This window comes from Mustelus asterias, chromosome 4 (assembly GCF_964213995.1).
Source record: "Mustelus asterias chromosome 4, sMusAst1.hap1.1, whole genome shotgun sequence".
NCBI classification, from domain to species: domain Eukaryota; kingdom Metazoa; phylum Chordata; class Chondrichthyes; order Carcharhiniformes; family Triakidae; genus Mustelus; species Mustelus asterias.
Genome location: NC_135804.1, coordinates 143,984,907 through 144,001,868, shown reverse-complemented (window position 1 = coordinate 144,001,868; position 16,962 = coordinate 143,984,907). Strand labels below are relative to the sequence as shown.

The 16,962-nt window shown below is 43.9% G+C and overlaps 1 protein-coding gene across 3 annotated transcripts in view; it reads right to left on the bottom strand.

Annotated features, from left to right (window-relative positions):
- The window catches only part of eda (ectodysplasin A), a 229,341-nt gene that overhangs the window by 36,558 nt on the left and 175,821 nt on the right, over window positions 1-16,962 (bottom strand). For all 3 annotated transcript variants that reach the window (XM_078211878.1, XM_078211879.1, XM_078211880.1), the window contains exon 3: window positions 6,645-6,668. In XM_078211878.1, the coding sequence (XP_078068004.1) occupies window positions 6,645-6,668 (24 nt within the window). The remainder of the gene's footprint in view (window positions 1-6,644; window positions 6,669-16,962) is intronic.

The window sequence follows — 16,962 nt, the reverse complement described above, 5'->3', positions numbered from 1 at the left end:
ACCAGAGCAGAAACTCCAAAGTTATATTATGAAGCCCGACTAGACCCCAACAGTTTTTCCTATTTTGGCATTAGTGTGAGGATAAGGTTTTTCATTCCAGGTGTGATTTTATTGTTTCACTCGGAAGCTTTATCAAAACAAACTTTATTTAACAGGACAGTTTAACTACAATGAATGAATTGGCTTAAGTTTTACTAATTAAATACTTAAACATGACAAGATACAATTCTTAACTGCTAACCTATCTCTACTAGTTCCAATTCAAGCAATATTCCTCTTATAGGCTTAACCTCCTCAAAACCAGTTAGTGACACACAAGCTCACATGCTTGTACTAGTTATCAGTTGTAGAGCATTTTGAACACCTCTGAAGAGAGAGTGGAAGAGAGAGACAGAGACAGAGGGACAGCTGTCTTCTGATAGACCCAAATTTCAGCCTCCAGAGAGTGAGAGACAGAAAGACACCTCTTGCTTCTTTCAGGCAGAAAACTGACTGTTTTAAAACCAAAGAGAACTGTGTGTTTTCCCTGCAAGCTTTATACGCCCATTCACATGACTCTGTCAATCGACTTAATCAAAACTCTACTCTGAAATCCCAGGGGAAAAACCAAAATAATCAAATATGCATTAACTCGGATGAAAACATATCCCTAGCTAAAATCAATCGTTAGCCTGCATTCTCAGCATGTGAGCTGCCTGGTGTAGACAAACTGGCACCATGTAAAACAAAGCTGAATTTTAAACATACCCCTCATAAGAGACATGATAAAAATAGATTTCTTAAAGGCACAGTATCATTACAGGATAGATTGCTGAAGAATTTTCATGACATCAGTTCTTGACCAATTTGAGTTATTCTGACAGCATACCATTTAAAGGCATCCCCAAATATGTCCCACATTTTAAGGTATTTTACATTTTCAGCCGTGATTTGTGACATTGGCAGAAGCCCCATCAGAAATGTTATGGGCAAAAACAAAATGAACAAAATAGCATTGACAGGGGTTTAAGAATTTCTGCTTTGTCCTCCCATGGGCATAAAGAATGGATTCACGTGCAACAAATGAGGAGCAACTCACTTTAAATAGGGTACACCACTAAGTCTCAATGCAATGTGGTTATACAGGAGGACAGGCTAAAGGATTGCTATACATAGCTGTAATTTCAGATACCCAAGTTTTATAAAATACCCTCAAAGCACCTATGTTTGAATTTGGGGAGGATGAACACCAGCATTAGAATAGAATCATAGAATCTCTACAGTGCAGAAGGAGGCCATTCAGCCCAGCCAGCCTGCACTGACAAAACTCCCATCCAGGCCCTATCCCTGTAACCCCATTTATTTACCCTGTTAATCCCCCTGACACTAAGGGGCAATCATGGCCAATCTAGTTTGAGCCAAAAGAGAGACTGAGGACTCAGTCCCACATTCTACCCAATATTTAGACTGCTCAATTCCACCACAATGACATCACCCGCTGCTGAACCTACACAGCCCCAATCAAAATCCTTACTTTTGTCAATTTTACACTTGATTTATCCTCTTTCCTGGCCTCCTACATTCCATAAACTCTAACCCAACCAAAAATTCTATTGCCTATATCCTGCCCTAAGGTCCATTTATCCATTATACTGTGTCCTCACTGAATGCATTGGCATTCCCATTCTAATTCCCATTTGGCCTGTGAAACAAGCTTATATCCTCTCCTGAGTCCTTTGGCCCCCTGAGGTTTGGCCTTCTGCGCATTTCCTCATAGGAACTTAGGAACAGTCGGCCATTCAGTCTGTCGAGCCTACTCCACCATTCAGTACGATCATGGCTGATTGGACACTTCAATGCCTTTTACACCCACTTGCCTCATAACCCTTAAGTCATTGTTAATCAGAAATCTATCAATCTCCAATATAACCTTACTCAATGACTGAGCTTCCACAGCCCTCTCGGGTAGACAATTCCAAAAACTCACAACTCTCTGTGTAACGAAACTTCTCCCTATCTCAGTCCTAAGGGGCATCCCCCTTGTTTTGAAACTGTGCCCCCTGGTTCTAGACTCCCCAACCAAGGGAAACATCTTACCTGCATCTACCTGTCTATTCCTTTATCATCCGTGACGTTGGAAATATTACATTTGGTCCCCACATCCAAACCATTGAAATATTGTGATATATTGTGGGGCCCAAGTACTGATCCTTGTGGTACCCCACTAGCCACATCCTGCCAACTCGAGAGAATGACCCATTTATTCCTACTCTCTGTTTTCTGCTGGTGAGCCAATCCTCAAGTCAGCACTTTATGTCCTATCATACTCTCTTCCACTTTCTTCCTTCGGGAGCAAGATACAAAAGTCTGAGAACACGTACTAACCGACTCAAGAACAGCTTCTTCCCTGCTGCCATCAGACTTTTGAATGGACTTATTATCTATTAAGCTTATCTTTCTCTTCACCATATTTTTAACTGCAGCACTATATCCTGCAGGCTCTCTTTTTCTTCTCCCCTATGTATTCTATGAACGGTATGTTTTGTCTGTATAGTGCGCAAGACACTTTACTTTTCACAGTATCCCAACACGTGACAATGATAAATCAAATCAAATCAAATCAAATAACCCATGTGGTTTTATTTTGCTAGTCTTCCCTTTGCTTAACTCTTTCCTTTGCCCCACCGTTCCTGGAAAGGCTATCCTCAGACTTAATTCTGGAATTCTCACTGCCTCTTTACTTATTCATCTCCCTCTCTTTGAAAGCCTTTTTAAGACACACTTTTTTGAGTAAACTTTTGGCCACCTCTTCTCATTCTTCAAGTGCCCTCCCCCAGCCCAACTGTTTCCCCTGCCCCACCAACCCCTCGCACCTTTTAGCATCTTGGGGTGTGTCTCTGTGGAAAAGACACCACGGAAAAGTCCCCAGGTTCGGGTGGAAACCCATCAAACTGACATGTTTGCCAGAATACTATCGCCCCGCCCGCCACGGAATCAGAGCGGGCGACGGGCTGACAATGGAAGTGCCCGTTGACCTTTCGCTTGACGGTTTTGCTTGAGCGAGGCCATAAAATCCCACCCCTCAACTCTCGTTTCGCTCTCCACAGGTGCTGCCTGACTTGCTGCGTGTTCCCAGTATTTTGACCTTATTCCAGATCTCCAGCCCTCACAGTATTTTGCTTTGGTCTCAGGTTCAATCCCTAGCTTGTGATAAATTAGCAGAAAGTGCAGGGGCGTTATGGTTAGCCTTAAGTGACCCTGGGGAATGAAAAGCATCAGCATTTTCACTTCTTATCAGCAACCCTCGCTAAAAAATGCACGCACTGATGTCGGGCTAGGGCAGAAATTGGGCTGGATTCATAATGCGACATAATTACATAATGGTCTCTTTTCAACTTACTGCCTTGGCTTGCACACAAAGAGAAACAACTTTGACGAGGTAAACGGCATTGGTGTCTATGGAGCCATGCCACGGTGTGAGTCAGTATCCTCAGGAGTGGGAAGAAAAGATTTGTACAACAAACTGTTCCCAAAGGCTATGTAAGGTTGTAACTATCTCATACATATGTCCAAATTACAAGTGGATCATGGGACCTCAAAACCCTCACTGGAAAACGGTGATACATGAAAGAATCACTTTCAGAAATGCAGGGCTCCAGCACATGTTCTGACGCATCTACAATATCTGGAATGCGCTGCCAAGTAGGGTGGTGGAGGCAGGCACGCTGACATCGTTTAAGACTTACCTGGATAGTCACATGAGCAGCCTGGGAATGGAGGGATACAAACGATTGGTCTAGTTGGACCAAGGAGCGGCACAGGCTTGGAGGGCCGAAGGGCCTGTTTCCTGTGCTGTACTGTTCTTTGTTCTTTGTTCATGTGTCAACAGGCACTGTAGACTGTCATACGTAGAAGTTACCCAAATGAATTCCCCAATCTCCCAACTCTTATGTGAAGTGTCTTTTTCAAGCCACTGTTTTAAATCTTTCATCTCTGGTCCCTGTTTCTGGATCCCTTAACTATCGAGAACTGTCTGTTTCCCTTAAACCTATCCTATTCTTTCAGAGTTTCAAATACCTTGGCGATATTGCCTCATAATGAAAAGCTTCAATCACTCCACACTTTTCTTCATATTTGTATTTTCTCATAAAAGGCAGCATCCCAGTAAATGTGAATAATTTCCAAAGCCTCAAAATCTTTCTTGTAATGTGCAGTGGGGGCGGCACGGTGGCACAGTGATTAGCACTGCTGCCTCATAGCACCAGGGACCCAGGTTCGATTCCTGGCTTGTCTGTGTGGAGTCTGCACGTTCTTCCCGGGTCTGTGTGAGTTTCCTCTGGGTGCTCCGGTTTCCTCCCACAGTGCGAAAGACATGCTGGTTAGGTGGTCTGGCCGTGCTAAATTCTCCCTCAGTGTACCTGAACAGATGTCGGACTGTGGTGACTAGGGGGTTTTCACAGTAACTTAATTGCAGTGTTAATGTAAGTCTACTTGTGACACTAATAAATATGCTTAAACAGTGCAATATTGTCAAACACACTTGAAGTTTTAAATGAGCTACATAGAATTATAAAATGATATGACCCAGGAGGAGGCCATTCAGCCCATTGTGTTGGGACAGCTCTTTGGGATATCCTTCCAATCAATCCCACACCCCTCCTTTTCCTGCAGCCAAGGAAATATTTCCCCTTCAAGTACTTATCTAATTAGCCTTTAAAAATTATTACTGAGTGCTTCTTCCACCTTTTTAAGGTGGGGCACTCCACATCAGAGAAACTTTGCTGTGTAAAAAAAAAATCATGTTTTTATTATGGTTGTTTTGCCAATGAACTTAGAACAATATTATCTGGTTACTGAAGCTTCTGCCATTAGAATTTGTTTCGCCCCATTTAATCTCTCAAATCCATTCACGATTTTAAACATCTGTATTAAATTACTCCTTACTTTCTCTGCCATAAGCAGGGCACTTATAGTCTAAACTGGTCATGATAAAACCTGGAATTTCATTAGTCAACTTGGTTCCACATTACGCTCCTGTATTTATTGTAACATAACACAATTTCTCAGCAGTGATTCATTTGTGCAAAGACAGACTGGCCAACTCTTGTCTACAGTGGGTGGGCCAAAGAGAGGAGTCCATAGCTTGAGTTATGATGATTCATTTGATGATAGTATCAACTTTAATATATTGTTACATCCTGTGAGGATACTGCGTCATTAAGAAATGTATTTGAGCCATGTTCTTGTGCAGGAACTGTTGTAGCAGGTTTTTATGCACTTGAAGCCGCAACATCTATCAGCTTGCTGTATTGTTGCTGCAGCAGCATAATTGCTTCTAATGGCCAGAATATTGGTTTTAATCTGAACTAATGCTGTTCTGCTGTTTTCCCCTGGGATTTTGCCAAGTGGGGCTTCATTGGGATGATTGATGGGTATGGTCATGTGACGGGGAAGTTGGGCTTTTTTTTACACAATATTCAAGCTTAGACACTGCTTTTGGAGTTGAGAGAACAGTGTCTGTACTTTCCCCTCTCTGAAGTCGGGAGACTGGAATCTGCCAGGAGATAAGTCTCTTTTTTGGAGTTTCTGCTGGATGGCAGTTGCTGCTTTGGAAACTGCAGAGGGAGAGGTGTCCTTTTCTGTCTCTAGGATCTGGAGACTGAGAACTGCCAGAGTCTGGGTTTGCTTCTCTGAAGTTTTGCTGTTTTGAGGACATATCCTTCTCTCAAAATTACTGCCTGGATTTCTGTCGAGAAGTGTTAAAAAGCTAAAAATCGAGCATCACATAAGCATACTTGTTTTTCTGTTAAGTCTGAAGAAGGGTGTACATCTATGGGGTATTACTTTGAATTGGAACAACAGAGATAACTAGCTGTTAATGAATTACGTAGTTATGAGGAGAGATTGGGTAAACTGGGGTTGTTCTCACTGGAAAGACGGAGGATGAGGGGTGACCTAATAGAGGTGTATAAAATTATGAAAGGCATAGATAGGGTGAACGGTGGGAAGCTTTTTCCCAGGTCGGTGGTGACCTTCACGAGGGGTCATAGGTTCAAGGTGAGGGGGGGAGGTTTAACACGGATATCAGAAGGACGTATTTTACACAGAGGGTGGTGGGGGCCTGGAATGCGCTGCCGGGGCAAGGTGGTGGAGGCGGACACACTGGGAACGTTTAAGACTTATCTAGATAGCCATATGAACGGAGTGGGAATGGAGGGATACAAAAGAATGGTCTAGTTTGGACCAGGGAGCGGCACGGGCTTGGAGTGCCGAAGGGCCTGTTCCTGTGCTGTATTGTTCTTTGTTTTTTGAATATACTGTGTCGTGTTTATGTCTTGTAATTGGTAAAACTTATGCTAATTCTTTTTGTGATATTCTAACTGTGTTCTTAAATAAACTTTGTTTGATAAAAGCTTCCTAGTGGGTCACTGGAATCATACTTCCTAGTGGGTCACTGGAATCATACTTCCTAGTGGGTCACTGGAATCACACCTTGTGCTCACCCATGCCAAAATCAAATGCAAAACTTAGGGTTTAGGCTACCTTCATAAAACACCTTGGAGTTTTTGGCCACCTTGTAAGAGAAACTAAATGGAAAGAGGATAAAGATTAATATTTCAAAACTTCTGTGCTGAATTTGTGAAGTGATAACCTTTTAATCTTACCTTTTCCTTTTCCTTTGCCTTTACCTAGAAGAGAAAACAGATAAATTAGAAAAGGAGGTTTGACGTCCCAGCCACCTTTCTTACTTTACAACAGTTGACCATACTTCAAAAACACTTTATTGGTTGCAAACCGCTTTGGAACATCCTGTGGTTTTCAAAGGTGCAACATAAATGCATTCTTTATTACTGCAATTCCAATTAGGGGGCAGGCAATGGCCTTGTGGTATTAATGCAAGACTATTAATCCATAATCTCAACTAATGTTCTGGGGATCCGGGTTCGAATCCCGTCACAGCAGATGGTGGAATTTCAATTCAATAAAACAAATCTGGAATTAATAATCTACTGATGACCATGAAACCATTGTAATTTGTCATAAAAACCCATCTGGTTCACTAATGTCCTTTAGGGAAGGAAATCTGCCATCCTTACCCGGTCTGGACTACATGTGACTCCAGAGACTGCCCTCAGGCAACTAGGGATGAGCAATAAATGCTGGTCAGCCAGCAACGCCCATGTCCCATGAACGAATAAAAAAAATACACAAGCGAGATTGGAAAGGCATACATCTGGCCCACTTGGCTAAAAAGCATAGCTGCTCAGAGCATTCAGTCTTCGATAAAAAGGATTTAACACTAGAAATTACAAAACCTCTTAGCCACCTCTGAAATTCAGCCACCAAAATAGAAGTGAAAAAGGATGATAAAATAGATTCATTTAATCTCATTCACCTATTTTATCATCCTTCTTCTTCACTTCTATTTTTCCACTTCTCTATCCATGCTCTCCCACAGCCCCACCCACCCACCCACCCCGTTTAGTGCAACTGTCACATTCCTCAGGCAGTCCTTTAACAATCTGTCCGTGTGTTCTGCCATTCACACATTCTGATCACTTAATGGACACTTTTAGCACCTTCTCAGCCTTCTGTATCCTCACTTACATTTCCTTTTGTCCAATTCCTCAGGAAAACTAATTGGTTTCTGGGCAAAAACATATCTACCCGTTACTCCCAGGCATTTTGCAATCACTACTTCAATAACTGTTTGAAAAACCCGTCTTGCTTTATGTAATAATTTGCAAGCCTTTTACTTCAAATAAAACTCCCCATCATCCATAACACTTCAACATAAGGTCCGCCAAATAGTGAACACCGAAGAGAGACGTGGCTGCTTTCTGAGTGACTGCAATTTTATTTTGCAGTGATTGATTTTGTTGCAAAGGAGTTAAAAGACCCTCGTTCACAAAAACATCCCACAACTCTGTGACACAAAGCAGAGCTCTAGCTAAAACAGCCACAGTCTCTAACACCGACACTGCGTCAGTGCATGTACAGGAAAGGCTCCCCCTTGTGGCTTCGCATAAATAAGCATGGCGTACCATGATGGCCAAAGTATTTGAGCGCTCATAAAATCCAATTCCCTATGTGAGATTACAGCAGCGATGAGACTATTTGACTGCAGTGGCAGTTTTACACACCACCCTTTCCTTCCCTCCAATCTAGCCATGTGGCAGAATGACCAATATAGGAGTCTTGATAGTCATCCGAGCCACATATACATATATGTATATATACATATCTGTAACTGTAACACTATATTCTGCACCCTCTCCTTTCCTTCTCGCTTCTGTACTCTATGAACGGTATGCTTTGTCTGTATAGGGCGCAAGAAACAATACTTTTCACTGTATCCCAATACATGTGATAATGCAGGATTTTATGGCCTCGCTCATGCCGAAACCGTAAGATCCCACCCGAGGTCAATAGACCTTCCCATTGTCTGCACCTCGCCCGCTCCGATTCCCGTGGCGGGCGGGTCGGTAAAATTCTGGCTAATAAATCAAATCAAATCAATACAGCATATCGGCAAAAGAAAACCTCGCAGACTGAGCCTGGCATCATCCTGGCTTCTCTGGTTTAGCGCACACAGCCAATTCCAGTGACTTGTTAAGCCATGAAATGAGTTGAAGCCTGTCCTTTCCTTTCCATCTGGAGTCTAAATTGATATTTATGTAGCTTTCAGTGAAATGCAGATTTAACAGTCACCGCCCACCCATTTTGGCACGCACCGACATTACAGTTGCTCTGCTTGGCCACTCCTCAGCTATTATTCCAAAGAACTCTTGCATCTACTTGTACTTGGATGGTTTCACAATTCAACAGGCACAGAGCAAGAGGTGTATGCCCCTGGCTTCTGTGTTTTACAGATGAATTGATATTCTGTTCGTTCGACCAGAGTGAGGCAACACATATGCTTGCAATATTGTGAATAAAAAAGCAAGTGCCCTGATCAATAATTAGCCCTCAACCAACATCAAAGAAGTGGAGATGCCGGCGTTGGACTGGGGTGGGCACAGTAAGAAGTCTCGCAACACCAGGTTAAAGTCCAACAGGTTTATTGGAAATCACAAGCTTTCGGAGCACTGCTCCTTCCGCAGGTGAGATTTTAACCTGGTGTTTTGAGACTTCTTACTGTGAACATCATAGAAGATGGCCAATTAGTTCATCGGGCTTGTGCCAGATTTTTAAAAGAGCGATTCAATTGGTCCCGATCCCTCCCCATAGCCCTGTGATCATTTTTTTCTCCAAGTTCTCTTTTGGAAGTTATTTTTGAGTCTGATTCCAGCACCCTTTCCGATAATGCAAAAGTCAGGCTGGCTGGATGAATGATGGTGTTGTGGATGCTCACTTTTTCTCTTCTGCCCACCTCATCCTCAGCGCAATGGCAGTCCTCTTCCTCCCTGGAAGATGGAGGGCTCTCTCCTCGAATGGTGAGAGGATTTTCAGTTCCGGTAAGCCTCCTCCTGTCTGTGCTCTGTCCTTTTTATTTTGAGCCAGCTTGTCTCGCAAGGAGACGGATGGGAAGAGTGCAAACAGGCAGCGTGTCGGTCGGATGGTAAGGATGCCCGGCATGTGTGGTTGGTGAATGGGAGCTGGGATGTGATGAGGAGAGGGGCCTCAGGAGAGAAGAGGAAGCATGTGGGAGGACAAGTGTTGTGGTCCCACGAGGTAACAGTGAGTGAGTTCCCAGTGGATGCGTGATGGGTGTGCGAGTGGGTGAGTATTGACAAATGAGAAGGGTGACTTACCCTGGCTGCACGAAGGAGGTCATTTACCTTCTTCCTGCACTGGATGCTCATCTTCTTGTGCAGGGAGCTGGCGATTGCCAGCTTCCCATGTGGGGTTGGTAACCTTGCTGGATGGCGGGTCTTCACCCCACTTGACGGTACAGAAAGTGCTGGGGAGGCGTTTAAATGGAGCTCTGATGAAGGGTCATCCAGACTTAGAACGTTGATGCTGTCAGACCTGTTGAGATTTTCCAGCATTTTCTATTTTGTATCAGATTCCAGCATCTGCAGTATTTTTTCTTTATGTTTAATTGGATTGCCCTCACTGACTGAAATGGCTACAAAACCTTTCCAATGCTGCCGGCGGACTACTCACTCTTTTGTTGCCCAAAAAGGCACTTTGCCAAAAATAATGGAAAATTTCACCCTGTAACAAAGCCAAGAATCCCATGTGCTTTTTTGCAACAGCCTTTTCAATCTGACCTGCAACCTTCACAGGTTCATGTTCAGGCACACAGAGTGTTCTCTATTACCGCACCCCCTTTCATAATTATGTATATACTGCCTCTCCGCATTCCTCCGATCAAAATGAATCTTGTTGAATGTCATCCACCATGTGTCTGTTCATTTCACCAGTTTGTCTACACTCTTTGAAGTCTGTTTCTCGCCTCCTCATTGTTTACTACATTTCCAAGTTTCTTGACATTAGCAAACATTGAAAATATGCCCTGTATATGTAAGCTCTGTAAAGATATATCAAAAGGAGCAGTGGTCCAAATTCCGACCCCATGGGGAACATATTGCATATTTCCCTCCATTCCAATAAATAACTGTTCACCACTATTCTCTGTCCCTTAGCCAATTTCATATCCATTTGTTTCCGTCACTATAATCCCATAGGCTTTGCTTTCTCGTCTAAAATCTGCTACTTTGACAAATGGTTTTTAAAAATCCATATGCATATCATCAACTCCTCACCCTTTCCAATACTTCAGACAACTCAAATCAAGTTATTCAAACAAATTCATGTCGGCTTTCAATAATTAACTTGCTTTCAATTGCCAAGTGATGCTGTCCCAGATTATTGTCCCTAAAAGTCCACCTCAACCTGAGCCCCACATCTGCTACATTAACTGGATCAGGTTTTTTTCTTCCCTCATGTAATGTGAGTCTCTCTCTGGCAAAGCCAACATTTGTACTTCACTCCTGATTGCCCTTTTGAAGGAGATGATGAACCGCCTTCTTGAACCGTTGCAGTCCAACTGGTGTAGGGAGGGAGTTCCAGGCCTTTGATCCAGTGACAGTGAAGGAATGGCAAGGGGACCTTGCAGGTAATAGTGTTCCCATGCTGCCTTGTCCTCCAGGGCGTTAAGAGGTTGTGAGTTTGAAAGGTGTTGTTGAAGGAACCTTGGGGAGTTGATGCAGTGCAACATGTGGATGTTGGTGGAGAGAGTAAATATTCAATGTGGTGAATGGATTGCCAATCAGATGGGCTGCTTTATACTGGTAGTGTCGAGCTCTTACATTTCTATAGACTCTAAGGGTGGCGAAGGCTATGGGGAGAGCACTGAGTATGGCATTGAGATAGAGAGAATCAGCCATGATCATGTTGAATGGTATAGCAGGCTCAAAGGGCTGAACAGCTTACTCCTGCTCCTATTTTCTATGTTTCTTGAGTTGTGCAGCTGTGGACAGTCTCCATCGCACTCCTGACTTGTATTGTATAAATGGTGGACAGGCTTTGGTGAGTCGAGGATGAGTTTTTCGCCACAGATTTCCCAGTCTCTGACTTGCACTTGTAGCCACAGAATTTATAGGGCTGGTTGAGTTACATTTCTGGTCAATGGTAGCCTTCATCAGGATGTTGATGGGGGTGGGGGAATTCAATGGTGGCGATGGCACTGAACATCAAGTGTAGATTTTCTTGGCACTTACCCAAATGTTGCTTGCCACTTATCATCCCAAGCCTGAATGTTGTCCAGGACTTGTTGCATGCAAGAACTGCTTCTGAGATGTCACAAATGGTATTGAACCTTGTGCAGTCATCAGTTAACAACCCCACTTCTGACCTTATAATGGAGGGAAGGTCATTGACGAAGCAGCTGGAAACACTTAGGTGTGTGACACTACCCTGAGGAGCTCCTGCACCCATGTCCTGGTGGTGACGCGATTGGCCTCGAACAACCGCAACTATCTTCCTTTGTACTCGGTGTGACTCCAACCAAGGGAGAAACATCTGCAGTTTTTCAGTCCCCTGCCACCAAGTCCTTGCCAAGGAGAATTGGAGCAATGTGGCCCCAGCTGCCAATATTTTCACTGGACTGAATGATGATGTTTCTACTTTAAGAACTGCCAGATCTTTGAGGACCGTCTCTCATCTATTTTTAGCCCAACATCAAACAGACAGAGCTGTTTGTTTGGCCTTACTGTGTGCAAATTAGCTGCTATATTTCCCATCCTGCTATAGTCACCACATGTCAAACACACTTCAATGGCTATAACAAGTTCTGGAAGGTCCTGAAAAGTGCAGTAAAAAAATGCAAGCTCTTGCTCATTATCTTGTAAAACGAAGGCTGGAATTCATTTTCATTGAAATAATACAGGGCGGCACAATGGCACAGTGGTTAGCACTGCCGCCTCTCAGCGCCAGGGACCCGGGTTTGATTCCAGCCTTGGGGTCACTGTCTGTGTGGAGTTTGTATATTCTCCTCGTGTCTGTGTGGATTTCCTCTGGGTGTTTCGGTTTCCTCCCCCACTCCAAAGATGTGCAGGTTAGGGTGGATTGGCCATGTTAAATTGTCCCTTAGTGTCCAAGGGTGCGTAGGTTAGGGGGTTAATGGAGTAAATGCATGGCGTTATGGTGATAGGGTGGGGGTTGGTCCTGGCTAAGTTGCTCTGTTGGAGGGCCAGTGCAGACTCAATGGGCCAAATGGCCTCCTTCTGCACTGTAGGGATTCAACGATTATGTGATTTGCTACAGTAGTATAAAATTGCCTTTATCTGTACCCTCAGCATCTTGACACCACAGTCATGTTTTGCGTGACTGTCTTTTAACAAAGGCACGAGGAATCAAATCTGCATCAACACTAGTGATTGAAAACATGAACGCAAGAATTTCAGAGGTTTTACAAATCGCAGGCAACAAAGGCACCGCAAACTTCCAATAAAACCTGTTACGACTTTTATTACCACCCACACTCTTATTTAACTTACCATTAAAAAATTCTATTTCTTACTCATTGAACATCTGTCCCTCACAACCTCATCTCCTAACGCTGGTTCCATTTTAATGTGTCACGCTGTGGACACATGAACACTTTCAATGGCTTTCCTTCGCTCCTCTATAAGGTGATCCTTTGTTGTTCTTTAGTGTTCCATCCTTGCCCCCGCTCTTGGTTGTGTTATCGCTCAACAACATCATTGTGAGGTTATATAAATACTGAGGAAGAGGGGCCAAGAATGGAACATTGCAACTTCAACACAGACAGTCACCCGAGGCTGGAATTGAACCCGGGTCTCTGGTTCTGTGAGGCAGCAGTGCTAACCACTGTGCCACCGTACCGCCAAATGTCTGTGTGAGCCATTCCTCCTGCTGTACCTAATTGCTCTTGCAATCAAGTACAGTATTAGTGAGCTGACAGGAAGATGAATGCTTACACCAATCAAATCACACTGTTGCCTAATTCTAACCTTACATCTGATGGATTTTCCTCCCGGACCCTCAAGATAGTCTTTGCTTGCCGCACTTTCCGAGCTCGTTAAAGCAATGGATATCAATGTCAGGCAATTAAAATGTTCTTTATCTAATTGCCCAGCATTTAACATGGTGGAGTCTCAGATGAGGGGACAGATCTTCACAGAGTTGGGAAGGCTCAGAAGATGTTTACAAAATGGCGGTGTGGCCCAGACACAGATGCCCCCACCCCATTCCCGACTGTTCCAATTTTTGTCAGCAGTGGAAAGGGGGCAGGGTGTGACTCACATGGGAGGGAAATCAAAACCCAGTTGACCCATTTCATAGAAATCATAGAAACCCTACAGTACAGAAAGAGACCACTCGGCCCATCGAGTCTGCACCGACCACAATCCCACCCAGGCCCTATCCCCGTATCCCTACATATTTTACCCGCTAATCCCTCTAATCTACGCATCCCAGGACACTAAGGGGCAATTTTTAGCATGGCCAATCAACCTAACCTGCACATCTTTGGACTGTGGGAAGAAACCGGAGCACCCGGAGGAAACCCACGCAGACACGAGGAGAATGTGCAAACTCCACACAGACAGTGACCCAAGCCGGGAATCGAACCCAGGTCCCTGGAGCTGTGAAGCAGCAGTGCTAACCACTGTGCTACCGTGCCGCCCAATTTGACCCCTGTGCCGAGTTCACACAGACCTCGTTTTGGTTGGTACAAGGGCCTGAACCTGCAGTGTGAGCGTCACGACTTCATGCAGTAGATGTAAATTCTCTTGAGGGGCAGATAAAGTCTGTGTAAATGTAATGAATTGAATCTTTTTCAATCCTCAGCTCTTTGAACATAAATAACAGGCTGAGGCTGTCAGTGATAGTTAAAAACTGAGGCAGACCTTCTAACCAGCCTGCCTCCATGGCCGTCTAGGATCTATTTCTGGGCATTATAATGTAACCAATGGTAACATGCTATGAGCTGACCAGCTGACCCAATACACTCTGTAACCAATGGCAAAGTGATATGGTCATTAGCTGACCTGGTATAAATCGAAAGCAGATGGGGAACACTTGTGGCCCAGGGTGGCGTCATGAAGTTTCTTTATTAAAGCTTTACTTTGATTTACTTTGTGAAGATAGTTATTTTATTACTTGCCACTGGCGTATCCTTACTGCTCGATAAACACCAGGGTTGGTGGCCCGACTCTATACCGCACCTGCCTCCCGAGAGCAAAAATTGGGTCCAAAGAGGCATTTTAAGCCAAGGCGGGTCTGCTGAATCACGAGGTTTCCCGACTTAAGCAACTTGTCTTCAGAGGAGAAATCCACCCAAACTGCAACTTGAACACACCAAATAAATTGCCCCTGCCCTGCTCCAACAACGTCCCTCAAAACTGAACCTCAATAAAGCAGCCACAATTGCACACTTGCTGCTTTACAGTTTATTCCACCACAGTTACTCATGTGGCCTCTGTACCAATTCATGGCAATATTATAAAACGCTTTTTGCTATGAATTTTTACCCACTAGAAAATTGATTGAGATTACCCGAAACTCATTTAAGCTCTGATCTTTAAAGGTATGAGGATTAAACTTGCTGAATTGCATTGGGGCGGCACGGTGGCACAGTGTTTAGCAGCGCTAGGGACCCGAATTCGATTCCCGGCTTGGGTGACTGTCTGTGTGGAGTTTGCATGTTCTCCTCATGTCTGCGTGGGTTCCCTCTGGGTGCCCCGGTTTCCCCCCACAGTCCAAAAGACGTGCTGGTTAGGTGCATTGGCCATGCTAAATTCTCCCTCAGTGTACCCGAACAGGCGCCGGAGTGTAGCAACTAGGGAATCTTCACAGTAACTTCATTGCAGTATTAATGTAAGCTGACTTGTGACTAATAAACTTTAATTTTTGAATTTAAATGCTCAGAAAAAACCACGGCGTGTTGTGAATGCAGCCGAGAAAGTATTGAATAATTCTCATACAGCTATTAATAATTGACAAATACAAAAACCAACTCTGAATTCATGGGCAGAATTCTACGGCCCTGTATTCTACGGCCCTGTATTCTACGGCCCTGTGATGGTGGGGGCTTAGCTGTGAAATGTGGTGAACCGTTCAAAAGTCCATTGACCTCACTGGGTTCCATTGAAAGGGCTCCAAGCTGACTTAAAGTATCCATCACTTCACATGCGAGAGCAGTAAATGTCAAAAAGTTAGCTGAACCATGTCATAACAGAGTGCAATCTAGTCTACAAATGAAACACATACACATTCCAGCACAACACATTCAACAGCGATTGGCACTAAGAATGGAGGTCTTGTGGTACAGTGGGTAGCAACCCTGCCTCTGAGCCAGAAGCTCCGGGTTCGAGTCCCACCCCAGGCTAAGGAAGGTGTATTCATAACCCAACCAAACAGATTGAGTGTGTCGACTTGCAAGTCCTTCCAACACCATAATGACCGGCAGTAAGAGCAGGAGAGACTGTTGGTCAGCCTTGCTTGACGTGGAGTGGCGCCCCTCAAGCTATGAGCTTCTGGCGACCTGTTCCAGGAATTACTGGGCAGTGGAAAGCAACAGAAATCTGCCTTAGTCCACCACTAGGTGTGGGAAGAGAATTGGAGGACCAGTGTTACATGAGTTAGCCACTAAAGAAGTGAGGGACTAGAGCTAATGTTCTGGTTGAAATTCCCTCAATTTTACACCAGGGAGTACAGTTATCCATTGAACGACCAGTAAATGTAAAACATTGATTACACCAGAAATGTACTTAATTGGCTGTTTTATTTTATTCCTTCATGGGATGTTGGTGTCACTGGCAATGCCAACATTTTTGCCATTCCTAATGTCCCTGAACTGAGGGGCTTGCTGAGCCATTCCAGAGAGCAGTTAAGAGTCGACCTCAAGTTACATGCAGGCCAGGTCAGGACAGAATCCTTCCATAAAGGGCATTAGCGAACCAGATAGATTTTTGCAACATTCAATAACAGCTTCATGGTCACCATTACTAAGGTTACCTTCCAATTCCATGTTATACTTTTTGAATTTAGCTTCCATCAGCTACCGTTGTGGGATTCGAACCAATGTCCCCAGAGCATTAGTGAGGGATCCTGTGTATGTGTAGCCCTGTTTGCTTCACTCTATGCAAAGACTTCATTTTAAAATATTTCTGCCTATGCACAATTACATTTAAATGCTAGACTGTAGGGCTGACTAACTCTGCTAAGCTGAACAATTGCAGCTAACTTGATGACAGGTAGAATCAGAAGGCATGATGGATGAGCTAAAAATTGACTGCATTCCTGAAGGTTAAACAATGCAGACCAACAACAGCTTCACATAACAGCAGCTGCATGTTTTTCTAGACAGAGACAGAATGCAAAAAACACTTCCAAGAATAAGATAAGGGTTGAAATATATTTTGATTTCAGAGTGTGTGTGTTCAGTTCAGTTCAGTTCTTAGATTCCGCTCATTTCACTACATGTCTTTTTGTAGAAGGCCTGGCCGAGAAGCCAATCTCCAAGTTCACTTTTTTGTTTCCGTCATGTTAATTCTTGAAGTAATTTTC